Source organism: Oncorhynchus mykiss, chromosome 11 (assembly GCF_057628025.1).
Source record: "Oncorhynchus mykiss isolate SJ-2025 chromosome 11, ASM5762802v1, whole genome shotgun sequence".
Classification (NCBI taxonomy): Eukaryota; Metazoa; Chordata; class Actinopteri; order Salmoniformes; family Salmonidae; genus Oncorhynchus; species Oncorhynchus mykiss.
The window spans coordinates 51,643,267-51,666,225 of NC_143032.1; the positions used below are offsets into that span (position 1 = coordinate 51,643,267).

General features: G+C 42.2%; 1 protein-coding gene across 1 annotated transcript; it reads right to left on the reverse strand.

The window, feature by feature from the left end:
- Window positions 1-94: 94 nt before the first annotated feature.
- On the reverse strand, window positions 95-7,685 carry LOC110535837 (protein FAM163B). Its single transcript, XM_021621156.3, has 3 exons — window positions 6,928-7,685; window positions 4,144-4,259; window positions 95-4,043 (listed from the first exon to the last, which is right to left on the reverse strand). Exons 2-3 carry the CDS (start codon window positions 4,234-4,236, stop codon window positions 3,624-3,626), a joined length of 513 nt encoding a protein of 170 aa, XP_021476831.3. The 5' UTR covers window positions 4,237-4,259; window positions 6,928-7,685; the 3' UTR covers window positions 95-3,623.
- Window positions 7,686-22,959: the final 15,274 nt, after the last annotated feature.

Below are 22,959 nucleotides of genomic sequence, written 5' to 3' on the forward strand. Positions count from 1 at the left end.
ATGCCATGTTACATTTTTTGGGGGGGAAATGAAAAAGAGTTTGGCCACCCATACTTGCCAAGTAAACAGTACACACATTACTAGAGCAACCAACTCAATTGACGTACACTAACTTTTTATTGTGGAACTTGAAGTATATGACTTGACAATGAGCTACATGAAAATCACTTCAAATATATATTTAAACATATTTTCCCTTTAAGTTTGAACCAAATGAGCTCTTAAAATAGTTACGCTTCCTCTCGATTAAGAATATATTGAGAGGACACTCAAAACTGAAACAACAACAACACTTCAGAGGATTTGAGAATCAGGCTAATGAGACCAAGATATTAGGGTTCTGTCCTTATTTTAGCAGCTTACAGTGCCTTATGTGTCATCACCTATACATGAACCCCAAGAAAATGTACCGTACAGATATCACACAACAGACACAGTTATTACTATGCCTCGGAGTTGGCACCACAGGTCCGAGAGGGGGTGGGGCGATTATTTTTTTCCTGGGGCCCATAGTTTTTCCTGATCTGGTAACCTAACGAGGTAAAACTCTGGACCTTATATGGTATGACATGATTCATCAGTTGTAAAAAATAAAATAAAAGCTTTAATATGGGCTATGATGAGAGCAGCGTTTTCTAATCAGGTCCGTTTATAATAACCAGGAGAAAAATAACCTGGCAGTCGGGAGGATGAAAACCCTGTCAAACTGCAGCAACCTGTTCATATGAGTTATATTTTAAAGCTAGACTAACAGGGTTTCTCTCTACACAGACATAGATACAGCAATATGATTGGATAATAGAACTCACAGGGCTTAGCTTGCTTTATGCAAGTTTGCATTGTGGAGGCCTGCCCTCTGCAACTGTAGGCCTAATAAAACATTGAACTCACAGTCTATGTCAGCTATTGTGTTTACTCGTTAATTCCGGTTAATCATTTTGGATAGAAAAGGTCTAGGCAGCCCAAGTGTGAATATAAACCAAATATGATCCGTTCCTAACACAAACAAATAGAGCAATAAATACATACCGTTTCCGATTCGTTTACCCCGGCCAGAGGTAGACCAACCGGCTGGCAGATGGTGTTATTATTCCTTGTACGTCGTTTGTCATCTGCGTCCAACAGGAATGTAATTCAGCCGGCTATACACTTGTGTCCCCTGGCCATTGGCTCATACATAAAACATATTTTTTTCAGGCTGCAAAGGCGTCAGTTGCCTTGTTAACTAGCTTTAATGCCAAGCCGGCAAAAAAAAAAAAATATGGGACAAATATGTATTGTCTTAATAAAACATTTTCGAATGGATAATGCTACTTCCTGGTGTTGTACACAGCGTTCAGCCAGGGGTACGCAACCGACTGTTGCAACTTGATTGGCTGAACATCAGGAAGTAGCATCAGCCACTAGCATGGTGGTGGAAAATTGTGTTTTATGAACAGGATTATTAAACTAGCATATGGAGTTGTTTTATTACGGCCATACCAATGGTAATTTTCCTATTTGATTTAGAATTTTAAGACCTCAAGGTATCCAAAATATATATTTAAAAAAATATTTGATGAAACATTGAATTTGGCCTTACTGCTATTAGCCCATAGAAACAGATTCACTGCAGATTCACTGCATGGGACAACAGTCCCCAAAAAATCAAAAGGAAGTTTGTTCTGAAATATATCTGAGAGATATAAGAAAGATCAGGAAACTATTTATATATTTTTGTACACCTATTTAACCCTAGATTTTAGGCACTAAACTACTTCCATATATACTTCCATTCATTTTTTAAACTTGTACCGGGGTACCTTCAGGCGAGGCTTGAAAATCGTCCTAGAGCAAAACAAGAAGGGGCATATTTTTGTGTAGGCCAAACCGCTAAAGACGTTTTTCGTGAGAAGACCGATTTTCGGGATGTCTCATGGTCAGACAAACACCAAACACTGCTGTAGCTCAGCCACCTTTCACTGCAGATGCAAATGTGGTGGATTGAAAGGCATCCAAAGCATCCAAACAAATCTATCTAGCTTTAACAGATGGATTTTGATGGGGATTTTGATATTATGCTAATTACAATTTTGCCGTGGAAATCGACTCGAGGGGGTTAAGGGGACACACTCTTTTCACACTCCGATACAAAGTGATTGTCATAGCAGGATAAGAGAGAATTTACGCTAACCCTTTTCCTAACCTTTACCTCAGTCTCATAACTTTCTATGGTAATTCTCCTAAGGGGACACACTCTTTTCACACTCCGATACAAAGTGGTTGTCATAGCAGGATAAGAGAGAATTTATGCTAACCCTTTTCCTAACCTTTACCTTAGTCTCATAACTTTCTATGGTAATTCTCCTAACCTGCTGTGTATGTTCTCCTAACCTACTACGAAAACATCAATTTGTTATTGAAGTGGCGTGAAAAGAGTTTTCCCTTTTATTAAGGCAGTACGCATATTTTTCATGGGTATTTTTTCAGGCGGCTCACCTTTAAAGCTTGTTGAGGAGGCAATCAACGCCCTTGCAGCCTGAATGGAGGACAAATTAAGTCAAATTAATATTAAAGGTGTTTGCAGCTGCTGTTGTTAGTAGCCTACAGTTGATCAGACTGAAGAATCGTCTCGTTTCCATGCAATACAGCATGTCAGATTGCTAATGTTCAGGTGTAGGCTGCTACAACATTTATGTAAAGACTTTTTGCTTGTGTCTGTCGGGAATGATATGCTATCACATTTGCTAAATAAATACTGAGGAAAGTGAAGCGTGCCTTGAGCTTTGTGCCTGGCCTAACCTAACATAGCAGGTGTCAAATAAATGCCTGAGCGGAGCTCCGGTTATCAACGGAAAAGGAAGCTAGGTTGAGTTAGCTGTATCCCCGAAAACTGGGTGCATCCGGTTGTTTGGCAATTCAGCTGAGGGTGTGCCAGGCCAGACCTGTAATTTCCATTCATCTTTTTTGTCAAGACACTGCAGCAGCACTGCAATGTGAAGGACAGAGAAATCATGAGGCAAATCGGTCTAAAAAAACTGCACATTTCCCCTATTTTTTTACGCCTTTCTCGTCAATATTTTTTTGTAAACTAAATCAGAAGTTGTGGAGCCCTGCCACATCTGATAAAAAAATGCTGGTGCAAATGCCAGCTCGCCACACGTTTTCCAGCGGCCCTGTTCTGCCAGCTTAAGCTTTTCTTGAGAAAAAATGTCTCCCTCACAATCACAGATCCTCTATGCTGCCTATGATATTAAGCCCTTTTTAAAATACTGTTCATGTGCTTCCCCACACACAAACACACACACCTACACACACACACACCATGTCCTTGCTGTGTTCTTGCTGTCTGAATCATAATCCTCTAAAGAAAGACGAGCAGATTGACACATTGCCATCAACATACTGACAAATGAACCTGTGAAGTGAAAGCATGACGTGAGAAAAGAAAAAGGTGAATTCAGGACTAGGTGTCCATATATCTACACGTGAGACCAACAAAAATAACTCTTTACATCGTGTGAGTGAGTGAACGTACCCATCGATTTGTTGAGGTGGAAAATATCTACACTAAGTAAGAGTTAAATCAAATTCCCTCCAGCCAGGTCAGGTCCCTGACATTGGTCCTCCCAGCCACCAGGAGGCTACACGTCAGTGCTGACACTGTGGCTGTGGGTGACCACCTCCCTCATGGTGACAGAGCGGATGAGGTTGAGCTTGTGGTTGAAGCTGGCCAGGTCCATGGGCAGGTCCAGCTCCTGCTGCTGCACAGTCCTGTAGCTGATGCGCCCACCGCCGTTACGCAGCCTCTCAGAGGGGTGCTGCAGGTAGAAGGGCAGGGAGTAAGGCGTGCAGGAGGGGCAGAATGTATGGGAGCGTGTCACTGGTTTGCGGACCAGGGGCGGGGTGTAGACAAAGGCGGGCCCGTTAGGCTCGGAGGGGGGCGTGGTCATCACGTCGAGGTCCCCAGCTGTGTGTACTGGTGTGGGGAGAGAGGACATGGTGGTGATGTCCGGTTGCTCCTCCTCCTCCCTCTCTGGCTCCTCCCTCTTACAGCAATAATACTGCAGAGAGAATCATATGAAAGAGTGAACAAGCTGGTCGCCGTAAACCCTGAGCATACATGCACTTATCATAGCTAAGTTAGACAAAACTATAACCTACCTGCAACCTACAGTAGCACAGTACTGCAACGATAGTCAGTAAGATGACTGTAGCTAGAATTCCACCACAGATAACCACTGTCCCGGCTGACATTCGAAGTCCTCTCCATCAACACTCTGCAGGAGAAGAGGATAGGACGAGAGATGGATTGAAAGGGTGCTTAAACTTACATCATCTGTCAGTTATGTACTGTAGATTTGTATCCTTGCCAACAGCCCTCATTGGGAATCTGATGTTGCTGCTTTTAGTGAACACTTCCACTCTTTGAATCAAAGGACTGGTCATAGTGCAGTAATTGCACATTACTTCGGATCATCTGGTCAACTTAAAGAGTCAAAATGGTGATATTGCCATTTTAGCGTAAGAACGTTTTGGAGAAAAAAAACACCTGGAATTTTAGCCTGTTCAGGTGAAAGGGAGTTTCAGCCTGTTCAAGTGGGATGGAGTTTCAGCCTGTTCAGGTGGGATGGAGTTTTGGCCCACAGCATGACATCAAAATCTGATCTGATTATTCTGACCAATGACCAGTCATGTTTTATTTGCATATGTGTCCTACTTTGAAGGGGTAAGTGGGGTTGGCTCTAGAGTCTAGAAGATCCTATCCACCAATCAAGGCTGTTTATGTTAATATATTTAAATGTGCATCAACACGCCTGAACGATCACACTGAGCATTTCAAAGGCGAAAGGAGGCTCAGGGAAATAAATTATAAAAAATATGTTTTAAGTTATTTTCATTAAATAAACCCACAGTGATGTATTAGAGATTTAAAAATGAAATTGAAAAGACTGCATGAGTGCTTTAAGCTATTTCACAGAAATACAGTATGTACATTAGAGGGGATATTGAAAAGCCATCGATTTACTCGTTTTAGAGAGAAAATCAAGCTCAAATCCAATGGTTTACGCAGAGACATGGTAAAAGAACTGTGGCATATACTATAAATACACACGGTTGTATGATTCTTAAATTAAATCATATTCTCCTGATATCCTGAGTCCATCTTAGCTTGATTTTCCTACTGCTGAGACTGTTAGATACTGTGGGAAAGGTTCTTGGAACATGTCCTTGGGACCATCATGGAATAATGCATGGGAGTTACACAGCAGAAATGACATCAAACCCAGAAATAGCCCCAACACTAAGGCAGAGACAGAGAAAGGCTCCCATGTGAATTTCAATAAGACGCTCATTTTCCACCGGATTCTCACCTCCTACTAAATAAAAGCAATCAAAGCCCAAAACAACCACTCACACATAATATTAATCAGGAATATTGTAGAAAATTTCACCAGACCAAAGTAGTTATGGATCAAAGTTGAAGATGCTTGATGCTGTAGATGTCTGGACTGTTCTATTGAGTGTCCGTTAATGGAATGGTCACTTCTAAAGCAGTTAGAAGAGATATGTGATAGGTTTGATAGTCAAACTCAGCTGGTATCTCATCTGAATAGCTATGAAAGACTAGCTTGTATGTAGAGCTACACAATTTCTTGCGATGACCATACAGATACTGTATTCTCTAACAGAAAAATGGCTAACCTTGCTGAAGATATCTTGTGACAGATAAGGAAAATGGTGGCCACCACAAACGCTCAGACCATTATTTATCCTATCCTCCCTGAGTGTGGCAGCTCAGCTTGCCACATCTCTCAGACCTAAGCACTTCATCAGCCCCAGGATCCAGAGTCAACCCAACATATTGCATTCTGTTCTCATGACGAGCTGGCATGGACATCAGTGTCCCTGAGCGTAGGGAGTCATTTTCACCCATAGATTCACCATCAAACACAAATCACTGGCCAAAGACATGCGGCCAAGACTCAAAAGGTAATCATGATCCACACTGTAGAACACACAATTACTTTCACAGTAGAGCTGGCATTATTGTATTGACCATGGCTCTCAGATTGGAATCTATTGAAATAGATATTTCTGAGAACAATCTCTGACATGACCTCTAGAGACTCTAAAGACATTCAACCGACTCTCTAAGTCAATGGACAGGCTTTTACACTTGGTATTCTATCATCAACTAACCATGAACGTTTCCCTCAGACTGACAAAATGCTATTTCGTTGGAGAAAGTTCAATTGTTTATTTGTTTAACAGATTTGTACAAGGCATCTAACCATAATAAACAATTGCAGTGTTGAACCATTGAAAAAAAATTGCTAAAACCCCCACATTACAGATATAGGCTATAACATCAAATAATCGCTTGGTCCAAGAGTGAAAAATATCCCCCACAGGCTACGCACTTCAGCCAATCTACCAGTCTGCACAGAGTTGCTTTAGGTTTTAACCGCACGGCTGCATGGAGAGCATATCAGCACCATGGACAGCCGCTCAGTGCCCAGAGCACGCGACCAGTGAACTGGATTGATCAAATTAATGTCGTATTAAATTATCATGATAGCCTAGATAGTGTCTCTTTCACTCTCATGACACGTTTCACTTTCTATCTCTGTCTCATCGGATCTCTTTATCTATCCAGTTTCATGATCCAAACTTCTGCCTTCAAGATAGCACTTAGTCCACGTACAGTTATTTAAAAAGGCCATAATCACCCGAATATGACAGAACAAAGAAACACAAACTTTTCTCAATATACAATAAACCAATTGCAAAAAGCAAAGGTTTTTATAATATGCCCAAATTAGCCAAGTTTAGCCAACTCCATGAGCACAAACAAGACGGTCAATTCATTTTGTTAAAACAAAGACACCAGACCAATCAAACTACTTCATGAATAAACTACTCACGCGCAGGCTATAATCTTACCTCTATAAGTATTTGAATCGTCCCATGTTGCTTCTCCGGCGCCTACGGCTCCTGCAACACCGGTTCTGGGCATCCGTGTGGCAGCCACGTGACGCTCAAAGGCAGCCGCGCCTGAAGGTGATTGATAGAGTTTCAACAGAGAGGAATGGACCTCTCATAAGCTACTGCTACTCTTCGGAGCACACATTTGTCTTGTACCTTTAGCACTGAACACCACAAAAGTGACTATCCCTGTGGATCTTCTGTGGTGAAGCACTTATTTCCTTGGGAAAAACGAGTCGAATCTAAAAGAAACCAAACATAATTAAATTCCCATCACAATTTCCCAGGTTTATCGCCATCTGTCTTCATTTCCAAAAAGGGTTGAAGAGATGGGTGCTTGCAAGCAATATTTAAAGATAACTGAAGTAGGCCGACAAGTTTATTTGGATGCTTATGCAAGAATGGTTATGCGTAACTGAATTATTTCCCGCGCTCCCAAGTACATTTTCTCCTTACCGCGCAATTTTATCAGGGACATTTGATAGGGGAACGCTGAAGAATGGCCCTAATGATGCAAAATACATTACTAAAATAATGAAATAAACTGCTAAAAATAAATAAAGATGATGACCCAAAAAGAGAAAAAAGGTTGGTAATTGCACAGCGGATACCATGAAATGTATTATCTTTTCCGCGTGCGTTGTCCTGTGCCGTCCCCTATGTATTGCACTTTAGCAGGACATCGGACCACGCGCATTAGTTTCCTCTGCTGATCTGACGAAATGTGGCCATGCGGCAAAGCAGCGGTGCGTTGTTTTTCATTGACGCACTTTTACTAAAGGGCATACAGTTGACTTTCATGATAGAATAACTGTGCATCTACAGGGTCATCGTTCTTTCCAGTTGCCACACAACGATATGGAGTAGGATGTAATTGATTAAAGCATCCTTGGTCGGTTTCCTTGAAGAATTGCCAAGAGTTGACAGTTATTAGGACAACTGGATGAGCTGTGTGGGATAGGACCTACTGATTACAATTTGATGGTATTTCTTCAGAAGGAAATACAACATTTACTATAAAGATAGAATAGAAATGCTGAATCCCTTATCATATCAATTTAGCACTAACAATGTTCATAGGAACCCTTAAATATCTGTAATTATTTGAGCTTGAACTTCTGATCTCAATAGTAGAGAAATCATCAAACATTGCCTTCAATGAGTCAGAAAGAATCAAACTGTCAGCTGGGAGAGGCACTTAGTCAGAATCATGGACTTCGTTTCCACAAGTATTATCTAACCATTTCCTATTATCTAACAACCTTTCTCTCTCTCTATCTCACACGCACGCAGGCAGGCACGCACACGCACGCACACACACAATCCCCTTCACCTCTACTCTCTCCCAGCACTTTGCCTGGCCCTGAAATCTTGTTCCCCACTGCTACCACTTTGAGAATGGCCAAGAAAAGAAGATGAGGGAAGTGAAAAAAAACACAGATTTTATTGCATTAATTATTCAGATGTTAAAGGAGGCTGAGATTCCACTGTATTGTACAGACAAGGACGTGTAATATTTATGAGTAGAGATGTGGTGTGATGATGGTTGGGTTATTTTCTGTCTTTTCCTGTTCTGGTTCGTCTTCCATTCAGGTCTGCTTGCGTTATCCCCATCACCCCATCAGGAGCCCATGAAGCACTGGTGGTGTACTGAATATCGACTGTGATCAGTGTAAGATGGCCTGAACACACTCACATAACCTGAACCATAATGTCACAACATCTCTGCAAACAAAAATGAGTTGTTAGGACATCCCGGAAAGTCACAAAAAGGTTGCCTAAAGTCATCAGGACGTTGTGTCATGGTCCCCTGGAGGTTTTGTCTAGTTCACAGTTTGTCCCGGGGACGTTTTTAGTACATTCTTGGGATGTTGTGTCATGGTCCCCTGGAGGTTTTGTTTAGTTCCCAGTTTGTACCGGGGACGTTTTTAGTACATTCTTAGGACGTTGGTCATGGTCCCCTGAAGGTTTTGTCTAGTTCCTGGTTCTTGGGACGTTGTGTCATGGTCGCCTGGAGGTTTTGTCTAGTGTATTGTAGGCAATGTATGTGTAGGGACTTCCAAAATTATACAGACTTTGTGGTGCAGCAGAATGAATAGCATGCCCCAAATCCAGAGGTTGTGAGTTAAAATCCCAGGTGTGGTCATATTGAAAAGTTGGTGCTAAGTGATGATGTCAAATGTAATCATATTGTAATTGATTGAAGATTTGTTTACTATTTTAGCTGACCAGCATACCACTTGTCACGAATATCACCGAAGGTGGCTCCCCTTCACATTCGGCCGGCGCTCGGCGGTCGTCGTCGCCGGTCTACTAGCTCTGGAGCGACAGAAGACTGTCACGAATATCACCGAAGGTAGCTCCCCTTCCAGTTCGGGCGGCGCTCGGTGCCTGACTCCACACCCATCCTCTTCGAGCGTTACACCACTTACCTTAAAATCCCCATACCATTTCATTACTTTACTTCTAATGGTTTGGGACACCTGGGACCATCATGTGACAAAAACCTCCAAAGGACCATGAGACAACGTCATGGGAACTTACAGGGAACTACACAAAGGTCCCCAGAGAACGTTCCCTTGGGTCTATCATGCGAAGTCCTAAGGACTAGTAAAATGAAAGTCCTGAGAACGTCCTAAAAAGGTCCTGAAATGGTCCTCAGTGACGTCCTTGGACCTTACAGGGAACTAGACAAAGATCCCCCAGAGAACGTTCCCTTGGGACTATCAAAAATAATTATATGTGTGTGTTTTATTGTCACACATCGGATGGGTGCAGTGAAATGTGTTGTTTTACAGGGTCAGCCATTGTAGTACAGCACGCCTAGAGCAAATTGGGTTTAAGTGCCTTGCTCAAGGGCACATTGACAGATTTTCCCCCTTGTCAGCTTAGGTATTCAAACAAGCGACCTTTCAGTTACTGGCCCAATACTTTAACCTCTAGGCAACCTGCCACCCTATCATGCGATGGCCTAAGGACTTGTAAAACGAAAGTCCTAATAACATCCTGAAAAGGTTCTGATTACATAAAAGTCCCCCAGAGAACGTTCCCTTGGGACCATCATGCGACGTCCCCTTGACCATCATGAAACGCCCCCTTGTGGTCATTGAATGTTCTATGGATAACGTCTCGATGAAAACCTTTAAGGGACCTAATGGGAACGTCCCTGAACATCCCTAGGACGTCCCCTGTTTACGGGGATACAAGTGTTTTGGAGATGTATCCCCACCACATGGTATGTATAACTGTATATAGTGTCTGATGCTTTGGTCTCAGCAATATGATAGAACAGTTTAGGCCTGCCGGAACTGCAGATACAAAAATCAAGTGAACATGGTCCATGTCTAAATAAACAAATAAAACACGGCTTTGAGGCAGTGTTCGGGGCAAGTATGCGTCCTGTGTTCAGAACTTCTCAGCAATTTCAAGTAAAGGAATACTTTTCTGCTCCTGCCTTAATGAAGTCAAACCCAACTGCAAAGAAATAAACTACAGTCTCCTGCTGCTCACTTGACGTTCTTTCCCTTTTTTTGATCCTCTCCACCTCATCTGTGTGTACTTGCCAATATCCCTCCCTGCTCTGGCGTCTGCCTGGGCTCTCTCCACCCCATACCCCTCCCTCCCTCTCTCTCCCACCCCTCTCTCTCTTCCCCCTTCTTTCATTTGATTGCATGTCCGATAACGTTGGCTGTGCTGTTCACAGTTCAATACAACAAACATGGATCCAGTGTTGTCATCTACTTAGCATTGGTTCAATCGGTAATGTCGTACATTAGGGTACGGACACTTACTGTCAAGGTCACCTAACAAGCCCAGTCCACAGATACCAACCCTGTTTAATATGTGGTGCACTAACTAACCCTTTGTATCCTCAGAATTGATTCACACCATAGGTTTCAATGGATGTTCACTCATCTGAAACATGAGTCTTTGGAATTGCTTGTGGCGTGCTTATAATAAATGTAATCTCTATACAAAGTCGATTTGACCATTTTGACTTATAAATGCCTTTTTTCGAGGGTTGGTAAAACTGTTTATATTGTTCAATAAAATCCATCATATGGGTTCACTATTTCTCCATTACTCTTTCTCTTACTATAATGTTCCCTTCTGATCTTCTTTCTTTGCTGTCTATGAAAATGTGAGGTTCAAAAAAGATCCCTCCATCTGGGTTCGTGTCATTCCAAAGCTCAGATGTATGCATGACTTACCAAACTGACTAGAACTGAGAAAAAGACACAAAGGCATGAACAAGCTGGTGAATGTTTAATGTGTCCAGGCATAATGATACCCACCAACTGTTATTGCGCTTCCTGTATCTCTCATTCTGACAAGTCCCCTGTTCCGAAGCACTGATGTGTTGTACACGCATGGGCTCATTCAGAGGGATACGGAGAACATGATTTGAATCCCAAAGCATGTCTGACTCCTTATACAAGACACCACAAGAGCAACAGCAGGCTTGCTACAGTACAGCAGTGGGGGCTGGTGGGAGGAGCCATAGAAGGATGGGCTCATTGTAACGGCTGGAATGGAAATGACAGAACGGTATCAAATACATCAAACATCATATGGAAACCACATGATAGACTCCGTTCCATTGATTCCATTCCAGCCATTATAATGAGCCCATCCTCCTACAGATCCTCCCACCAGCCTCCACTGCAGTACAGTAGCGTACAAACACAGCTGCTCCTGCAGCTCCACTATATTACCTCCTTGTGTAACTCTTCGGCTGCACTTGAGGCTTATTCTCCATAATTATAGCAATAACCATTTATGCAGAATCCATCATAAGAGATAGCCATAGAAAAAACTGAGCTCAATATGGGCTTGACAGAACCCTACACTATCTCCCTGCTGCGGGTATTGATTTGTAGTGCTGCAGTGCTGAGTCTATGGACACCCGGGGCCCATAAAACTTCCCTCTGGGCACTGCCCATCCCATCTGATCACTCATACCGAATGACTGAATGAGAGGAGCTCCTGCAACTGGCAGATATACAGATTGATACAGCTGCTGAGGAGTCTATCTCAAACATCAACCAGTCAGAAGTCATTTGAATGTTAAGGATCGTTTGTGAATTTTGGTGGTGTATCGTGACTGTCCGAATAAGATTGGGGTAGAAATAGTCCTATGTTTATAACCAATTACTTTTGGCATATGGACAACGCTGCATTTCACAGTTATGATGATAGTTACTGACAGTTCTTCAGCACACATTGCAGTTTGTTAATGCCAAAATAACTAGGCTGACAAGATGAGTCCTCTTGCTTGTGGCATCCAGCTCCAGCTTTGCCCAATCAGATTTTGACTAACAAGCCCAAGGCAGGCTCTAATGAACTGCAGTTTTGGGAAAGATTCACATCCAGATAATCCACGCACGAGGTACGAGGCAAGTTTGAGGGAGTTCCTCACAGAGTTTAGACTAGAGACGCAGAAGCCAAAGAGCAATTGAGAAGAAGGGTTGCTGTGGTTGACTCCTTTGTTTGCCAGTTTCCCAACCTACAATGAATTTATAGGGCTTTATAAAGAGAGGTCACATTGCATGAGCAACCAGACCAATTGGCCTTAGTCATGTACTCCTATCTGAAACCTGTCTGGGTAGAGTGTACTGGCATATTGATGGATAGAATTGGGGAAAATATGTTTCATTGCTTGTTTGCAATGTCCATTTTCCTGTTTGATTGAATCGATACAGATCCATACAACTAGTAGTGTATAAGTTTCAATATGAGAAGTTCTGTGACCAACCTCTTGGCCATATTGGGGAGTAGTGAACAACATGTAGTCAACTAGTCATTTAACTACATATTTGCAGTAGCTTGGTGGTAGTTGAACTAAAATCAAATCTTGGCAGTGTTTTCAGTGGTTAATTACTTTTTTTTTGCCATTTAGCGGTGTAGCCAACTACTGGAACTACATACTATTTTTTTTGCAAAAAGAAAAGACATGGGTGAAGTAGGGAAGAATTACCTTTATTTTTCGGCATCTGACCTGCCTAATTCTCACTTGAAATGTGTGTTTAATAGGCTAAATTACACATTCTGGTAACATCTGACTCTAGAGGGAACTGTCTTACAATTTGTAGTCTATGAAATATCAGATGTAGATATGATAATGCATCACTTAGTAGTTTGGATGTAGTGACCTACTTTTTCAATGTAACTTTAGAAAAGTAAACTATATTTTTCTTAAGGGTAGCTTTAGTGTAGCTTAACTTCTTCCATTGTGAAGTAATTGTAGCTTGGTAGGCTCTATTTTCAGAGGAGCTTCCCCAACACTGCCTGTTGGAAGCTCTTGGATACACTACATGACCAAAAGTATGTGGACACCTGCACATCCAACACCTCTTTCCAAAATCATGGGCATTAACATGGAGTTTGTCCCCCCTTTGCTGCAGCAACAGCCTCCACTCTTCTGGGAAGGCTTTCCACTAGATGTTGGAACATTGCTGCGGGGACTTGCTTCCATTCAGCCACAAGAGCATTAGTGAGGTCTGGCACTGATGTTGGGCAATTAGGCCCAAAGGTGTTTGATAGGGTTGAGGTCAGGGCTCTGTGCAAGCCAGTCAAGTTCTTCCACAACGATCTTGACAAACCATTTCTGTATGGACCTCAATTTGTGCACAGAGGCATTGTCACGCGGAAACAGGAAAGGGCCTAAAACTGTTGCCACAAAGTTGGAATCACAGAATCGTCTAGAATGTCATTGTACAGTGCCTTCGGAAAGTATTCAGACCTCATGACTTTTTCCACATTTTGTTACGTTGCAGCTTTATTCCAAAATTGATTTTTTTTAAACTCAGCAATCTACACAATACCCCATAATGACAAAGCGAAAACAGGTTTTTAGATTTTTTTGGAAAAGTATTACAAATAAAAAACAGAAATACCTTATTTACATAAGTATTCAGACCCTTTGCTACGAGACTCGAAATTGAGCTCAGGTGCATCCTGTTTCAATTGATCATCCTTGAGATGTTTATACAGCTTGATGTGAGTCCACCTGTGATAAATTCAATTGATTGGACATGAAGGCACACCTGTCTACTTAAGGTCCCACAGTTGACAGTGCATGTCAGAGCAAAAACCAACCATGAGGCCGAAGGAATTGTCCGTAGAGCTCTGAGACAGGACTGTGTCGAGGCACAGATCCATAATTTTTAAAAGGAAGAAGTTTGGAACCACCAAGACTTCCTATAGCTGGCCACCCGGTCAAAAAGAGCAATCGGTGGAGAAGGGCCTTGGTCAGGGAGTTGACGAAGTACCCGATGGTCACTCTGACAGAGCTCTTGAGTTCCTCTGTGGAGATGGGAGAACCTTCCAGAAGGACAACCATCTCTGCAGCACTCCACCAATCAGGCATTTATGGTAGAGTGGCCAGATGGAAGCCAGTAAAAGGCAAATGGCAGCCCGCTTGGAGTTTGCCAAAAGGCACCTAATACTCTCAGACCAAGAGAAACAAGATTCTCTGGTCTGATGAAACCAAGATTGAACTCTTTGGCCTGAATGCAAAGTGTCACGTCTGGAGGAAACTTGGCAGCATTATGCTGTGGAAACGTTTTTCAGTGGCAGGGACTGGGAGACTAGTCAGGATCGAGGGAAAGATGAACGGAGCAAAGTACAGAGAGATCCTTGATGAAAACCTCCTCCAGAGAGCTCAGGACCTCAGACTGAGGCGAAGGTTCTCCTTCCAATAGGACGACCCTAAGCACACAGCCAAGACAATGCAGGAGTGGCTTTGGGACAAGGCTCTGAATGAAGAATGAGAGAAACTCCCAAAATACAGGTGTGCCAAACTTGTAGCACCAGTGCTTCAACAAAGTACTGAGTAATGGGTCTGAAAACTTACAGTGCCTTGCGAAAGTATTCGGCCCCTTGAACTTTGCGACCTTTTGCCACATTTCAGGCTTCAAACATAAAGATATAAAACTGTATTTTTTTGTGAAGAATCAACAACAAGTGGGACACAATCATGAAGTGGAACGACATTTTTTGGATATTTCAAACTTTTTTAACAAATCAAAAACTGAAAAATTGGGCGTGCAAAATTATTCAGCCCCCTTAAGTTAATACTTTGTAGCGCCACCTTTTGCTGCGATTACAGCTGTAAGTCGCTTGGGGTATGTCTCTATCAGTTTTGCACATCGAGAGACTGACATTTTTTCCCATTCCTTCTTGCAAAACAGCTCGAGCTCAGTGAGTTTGGATGGAGAGCATTTGTGAACAGCAGTTTTCAGTTCTTTCCACAGATTCTCGATTGGATTCAGATCTGGACTTTGACTTGGCCATTCTAACACCTGGATATGTTTATTTTTGAACCATTCCATTGTAGATTTTGCTTTATGTTTTGGATCATTGTCTTGTTGGAAGACAAATCTCCGTCCCAGTCTCGGGTCTTTTGCAGACTCCATCAGGTTTTCTTCCAGAATGGTCCTGTATTTGGCTCCATCCATCTTCCCATCAATTGTAACCATCTTCCCTGTCCCTGCTGAAGAAAAGCAGGCCCAAACCATGATGCTGCCACCACCATGTTTGACTGTGGGGATGGTGTGTTCAGGGTGATGAGCTGTGTTGCTTTTACGCCAAACATAACATTTTGCATTGTTGCCAAAAAGTTCAATTTTGGTTTCATCTGACCAGAGCACCTTCTTCCACATGTTTGGTGTGTCTCCCAGGTGGCTTGTGGCAAACTTTAAACGACACTTTTTATGGATATCTTTAAGAAATGGCTTTCTTCTTGCCACTCTTCCATAAAGGCCAGATTTGTGCAATATACGACTGATTTTTGTCCTATGGACAGAGTCTCCCACCTCAGCTGTAGATCTCTGCAGTTCATCCAGAGTGATCATGGGCCTCTTGGCTGCATCTCTGATCAGTCTTCTCCTTGTATGAGCTGAAAGTTTAGAGGGACGGCCAGGTCTTGGTAGATTTGCAGTGGTCTGATACTCCTTCCATTTCAATATTATCGCTTGCACAGTGCTCCTTGGGATGTTTAAAGCTTGGGAAATCTTTTTGTATCCAAATCCGGCTTCAAACTTCTTCACAACAGTATCTCGGACCTGCCTGGTGTGTTCCTTGTTCTTCATGATGCTCTCTGCGCTTTTAACGGACCTCTGAGACTATCACAGTGCAGGTGCATTTATACGGAGACTTGATTACACACAGGTGGATTGTATTTATCATTATTAGTCATTTAGGTCAACATTGGATCATTCAGAGATCCTCACTGAACTTCTGGAGAGAGTTTGCTGCACTGAAAGTAAAGGGGCTGAATAATTTTGCACGCCCAATTTTTCAGTTTTTGATTTGTTAAAAAAGTTTGAAATATCCAATAAATGTCGTTCCACTTCATGATTGTGTCCCACTTGTTGTTGATTCTTCACAAAAAAATACAGTTTTATATCTTTATGTTTGAAGCCTGAAATGTGGCAAAAGGTCGCAAAGTTCTAGGGGGCCGAATACTTTCGCAAGGCACTGTACATAAATGTGACATTTAATTTATTTTGTATTTTTATAAATTAGCAAAAAATTCTTAAACCTGTTTTTGCTTTGTCATTATGGAATATTGTGTGAAGAATAATGACGGGGAAAAAAAACAATTTAATCAATTTTAGAATAAGACTGTAACGTAACAAAATGTGAAAAAAGTCAAAGGGTCTGAATACTTTCCGAATTCACTGTATGCTCTAGCGTTTAGATTTCCCTTCACTGAAATTAAGGGGCCTAACTAGAACCATGAAAAACATCCCCAGACCATTATTCCTCCACCACCAAACTTTACAGTTGGCGATATGCTTTGGAACAGGTAGCGTTCCCCTGGCATCCACCAAACCCAGATTCGTCCGTCGGACTGCCAGATGGTGAAGCATGATCCCTCACTCCAGACAACGCATTTCCACTGAGTCCAATGGCGGCGAGATTTACACCATTCCAACCAACGCTTGGCATTGCGCATGGTGATCTTAGGCTTGTGTGCGTCTGTTCGGCCATGGAAACCCATTTCATGAAGCTTCCGACGAACAGTTCTTGTGCTGACGTTGCTTCCAGAGGCCGTTTGAAACTCGGTGGTGAGTGTTGCAGTCAACAACAGACCACGCTACGCACTTCAGAACTTGGTGGTCCCGTTCTGTGAGCGTGTGTGGCCTCCACTTCACTTCTGAGACGTTGTTGCTCCTAGACGTTTCACTTCACAATATCAGCACTTACAGTTGACCAGGGCATCTCTAGCAGGACAGAACTGACTTGTTGGAAAGGTGACATCCTATGACGGTGCCACGTTGAAAGTCACTGAGCTCTTCAGTAAGGCCATTTTCCTGACAATGTTTGTCTATGGATATTGCATGGCTGTGTGCTCTATTTTATACACCTATCAGCAACGGGTGTGGCTGAAATAGCCGAATTCACTCATTTAAAGGGGTGTCCACATACTTGTGTATCTTTATAATATTTTTGTTAACTTCAGGGGGATAGGAGGTAGTCCATTAAAGGTCAGGCTCCTGGCTAGACAGTGACTTTAGTGTGAAGGTTTCAGTTTTGTGGGTGTAAACGGCTTTAGTTGAAATCGCCAAAAGTGCTGCGGGCAAGGAAATACCAGACCTCATAGCTGCCCCCAAAATCCCAAACCTCAATGTTTATAAAATATATAGAGTTAGCCTCGAGTTACTGTCTCTGATGTCAGAATGCATGGGAGGTTACCACTTAGCGCCTTCTCCATGCGTCACCAATGGGTCTGGGTATGAAGGTTCAGAGTCTGGATTCATTCAAACATCTTTCAGCTCCCGGACATTAGAAAAACACCCTCACCTGTAGACAAAACAAAGTAAGAACCCGTCTTCCACCTGTCTTTGCGGTTCAGGGTGTTTTTCCTTTCTTTTCATTTGTTTCCAGTAATTTGCTGGATCTATATCTTTTGGAACCACTCAACATGGTTTTCTGTTTTGGGTCAAGAGTTTCAATGCACTGACTGGAGTAAATTCAACACTGCAAGTGTGCTGTCTCTGACTTCAACCAAAATTCCCCTGGAGAACTTTACTCAGAGCAGAATGCTGACATTTGACCCTCACTTGCTTTGAGTATACATAATAACAAAGCAGCACTGAATACAGTGTGTATGTTGGTTTCTAGTTATTAACTGTATGATCTATGACATAACTTGAGCAGCTACTCAGAAATAGAGGAAATGCACGCTTTATATGTAAAAAAAAAAAAAAAAAAGTCATTTTCTCAAACACAAACACCAGTATAGTTTGTGAATCCGAGCTACATCACTTCAGTTAATCTCCTAGACCATCCATGTCCCAACTGATTACAAACTCCCCAAACCCACTCAGAGCACATAACTAGGAACCAACAGGAGATAAATAATGAATCAAAATGTTTCAATTTGATGTTATACTCTTACAAGCTGTTCTGCGACCCCTACTTTGAGAAGAGGCTTTTCAAAGACTTCAGGCCCGTATCCATTGAAGCGCATGGGAAAGCATCCCAGGAGGAACTTCTCGTTGGAGGAGAGGAACTGGAAGGCTATTAAAGTATACAGCGCTTAAGAGCACCTGGCCTGTAGTACACAGCCTCAATTACCACTACATACATCTCAGCACCAATAACATGCATTCTGTGACGTACATACGCCATACTATGCTTCGTTGTGTACTTATATTATTTTGTTATAGTCAGGGGTGGGTTCAACTTGGACTTTCAAAATGGTGGACCGTATTATCCACAAATCAAAGCATTCTTAGAATGTTAGTTATTGTAACGGTACTATTGGAGTACAGTGGTGAGTAATGCTGCAGCTGTTGTTAGACGGTAATTCTGTCCAGCAGGCTCAGACACATGTCCTCCTGACACCCCCTTAGAGTCTCTCTATGACATCACTCTCTGGCTCCACTGTCCTTCTCCTTAAGCCAATGATAAACTCATTCATATGCATTCATGACATTAGCATTTTCCTCAGATAGATTAACATTTCCTCCGACACAAACAAAGGCATCAAGAGAGAGGGGGCAGATGAATCAGATGGCATGGGGAGTGTGGGCTGAACTGGCTCAAAGGGAGGACAGGTCAGCATTCGTTACTTGCCTGAGCTGGGAGGGTTGAGCTGGGGAGGGGAGAGAGAGGTGGCAGAGAAAGTTCATTGGAGTTGTAATGCTTATCTGAGATGATGAGGCTCATGGTTTAGATCTGCAACTATCACACACACTCATGTGTCATGTACACATTCACATGCATGTACAGTAGCACACACACACAAACACACACAGAGCTCTGAGCACACAGCTCTGATGGAGGTTACCGGGTAACGTTGAGGCCTTGAAATGCAAATGTGCTGAAAGACAAAGTCAATGCATATTTAATGGAGAACAAGGCAGCTTAGTTTCTGCTGTGTGACAGTGACCACTTGTGTGTGCTCACTGGGATGTGCTGTTGCCAGAGATGGGCAGTATTTATGTTACAAGTATTTGAAATACGAATTTGGTCATTTGAATTACACTGGGCTGAACTACACTCCAATGTATTTTGTATTTTAAAATACTGTAATTTGTATTTTCAAAATACTTTTCCTATACCATTTAAAAAAAATAGTGATTCACATTTTGTGGCCCCCTTTCACCCTGCATTTGTATCAGAAGTCTGATAGCACTGTTGTTTAAAGAGCATCTGTTAAATGAACTAAATATAAATGTATATGTAAAAATGTTGATAAATACTTTATTGAGGGAAATGTACTTGATATAATTGTGATATTTTGTTGTCTCACCTAGCTATCTTAAGATGAATGCCCGAATTGTAATTCGGTCTGGATAAGAGTGTCTGCTAAATGACAAATGTAAATATGAAAAATTGCAAAGCATGCTGAGTATTGTTCTAATGAACTCCGCCCCAAAACAACAGCAATAATAATAATAGCCAGTGTGCTTTGCAGTTCATTTTGGTATGTTCATTTTCATAGAAACATTTATATTTAGTTCATTTAGCAGACACTCTTATCCAGAGTGAATTACTCATCTATGCTGGATAAACATTTCACAGTCATAGCAAGAACAATGCTTTTGTAACCGTTGTTGCTGTTCGGGCTAGCTAAATACAAATGTTTTTTTGTATAATAAAATACAAAATGAATGAATTTTAATTAAATACATTACAAAATACAATACATTTCAAAATACATGATCTTTATGGTATTTTGATTCTGTATTTTGTAATTGTATTTTGCCATTTTTGCCGATCCCTGGCTGTAGCCGTAGCGGGCACAGATGCCCCCTCTCTCTTGAAGATATCCAGCTGCACTACTGGGGAGCAGAGAACAATTCAGATGCAGCATTTTATGGTTTAACTCATGTAAGATTCTGTAAGGATCAAAACGTAACAGATCATTTCAGGCCCAGAGTTTGTCGCAGCGAGACGCAATGTTTAGTCTCAGTGAAGTGACCTGTTTGTGGATTTGACAATGAAGCTGTTGACCCAGGAGACAGCTTGTGTGCGTGTTTCTGTGCACGTCGGTGCCGTTTAAGATGAGAGAGGATGATAAAAACATGTATGAACTGCCTTGTGTCTATTGCAGCATATTGGATGACTGTCATTCATATTCCATTCACCCAGCTCAATGTAACATCTGTAGGTTTAGGCTACTACACTATACTAACATTTTCCCCGTACCCATCATGAGGTTGCTACAACCTAGCCTATGATTGAAAGCTTACAACGTAGGTTCAAGATCATTTTTAGTCATCAAGGTGACAGACAGTGACACATTCAATACCGTCTTGCACACCCGTGCCTGCATCCAGCTAATCTAGGGTGTGGTCATTAGTCCAACAGTTAGCAAATTAGAGTTTCTATTTGACAAATTCAGCTTGCTCACATAGCATCCCGCTGTGTTTGAGGCGGCTAAACTAGCTAGCTGGCTGCATTCACTAGTTAAGTGAAAGTAAAAAAATAAATACAACCAAGTAAATATATCAATCTCTCTCTCTCTTCTCCTTCATTTTGGATGAAATACATTTGTTCAAAACTGTTCAACTATCGTTTTTTCTCTCTTTTTGAGTCAACTCCTCACCACATTTAATGCACTGCAGTGCTAGCTAGCTGTAGCTTATGTGTTCATTACTAGATTCATTCTCTGATCCTTTGATTGGGTGGACAGCGTGTCAGTTCATGCTGCAAGAGCACTGATGGGTTGGAGGACGTCCTCCGGAAGTTGTCAAACTTACTGTGTAAGTCTATGGAAGGGGGTGAGAATCATGAGCCTCCTAGGTTTTGTATTGAAGTCAATGTACACAGAGGAGCTTCCACTGAGGTTAATGTTTTACTATTTTTATGAAATTCACTGAGGAGGATGGTATGGAAGGGGGTGAAAACCATATATTGAAGTCAATGTACCCAGAGGAGGACAGAAGCTAACTGTCCTCCGTCTACACTGTGGTGCTACTCTACAGAGTGCTGCTGAGGATGCTCTAGACCTTCATTGCAAAACAGTGTGTTTTAATACATTATTTGGTGACATCTAGCATAGTTTTATCGAAACTTTATTAATGTTTCACTATTTCTATGTTTATGAAATTCACTGAGGAGGATGGTCCTCCCCTTCCTCCTCTGAGGTGCCGCACATGTGCATGTGTGTGTATGTGTGTTTGTGCACATTCGTGTGTGTGTGTATTTAGCGGGACATAAAGGCTGGTGTTCAGTGTGCCGTTTTCTTTCTGGTTACACAGCTGTAATCCTACTGACTACACAAACAATCAACACACACAAACTTCATCCTTGCAATACTGGAGTGATAATGGGGACCACCTTCAAGCTAAAGGAATGCCATGGGCACTTGGATCATTCAGGGATACTGTTAGGATCTCATTAATACTAACATGTCTAACAGAAGTTACACAGAAATGTGAAGTTTGAAGAAGCCCCCTGCCTTGTCCCTGCCACCGTGCACACAAGTATCTGGCCACCCAGCTGGAACTGTTCACTCACCCATACTAAAGCCTTTTAGGGCCTTTGAGGGCTAACCCTATCAGACCAAACTGTACTAGCGGATGGACTTTCACAACAAACAAACAAAAAACAGTGTTAGATCAAGTCAATGCCATAACAATTCTCGTATCTACATTCTGGTGGGGGTTTTTTTTTATAGAAGATTTTAAAAAGCATTCATTTCAGGATTGAGAGTGTCCTATTTTCTGGAATAATCTAAAAATCTATAGTTCTGAGTTACTGTGGTAACATTACATCATACAAGCAGCTCACAGCATCATTCCCATTCCAACGGCTACAGACACCAGACCCTGCCCTGACGCAATCGATAAGGGGAGAGGATTCAGAGTGATACAGAGCACACCTTGGCCATTATTCCACATGAAGGAAAATTACTGGAGCATTTCATCTCAGCCATGAGAGAGAGGGAGAACAGAGGGCATGAGACATATTTTATTCATCCCACTGGTAAGTGCAGTCACAGTGGAGGGAGGAGGCTGCAGGTCCACTCCTCTAGGCCAGAGGTTTCATACAGACTGGCCGCCACATCATGGTCTTCTCTACTGTACAGACCATCTCTAAGAAAGCACTTGTATAGCTGTCAATAATTGTCAGTAGCAACTCTGAGTTGGGCGCAGCTGAGTGCACAGCTTTCATGTAGAACCCTGATACACCTCTCTTCTTAGACACAGTGTATAGTTGCAGTAAGCAGTAAGTGCTTATTGACACTGTGGAGGACATGCACAAAACACACACACACACACACACACACACACACACGCACACGCACACACACACACACACACAGATGTCCACGCAAGGACGCAGGCAAGCAAGCAAGCACACACACACACACACACACACACACACACACACAGGTTGTGTAATCTGATCCCAACTTCCATCTCGGGCCAGCTGTCAACTACTCCTGCTCTCCAAAATCCATTAGCTGTTGCTGCCCTCTGCAGCTCCATTATAGTAATTGCAATAGAGGCAAAGTTATGAGCTGTA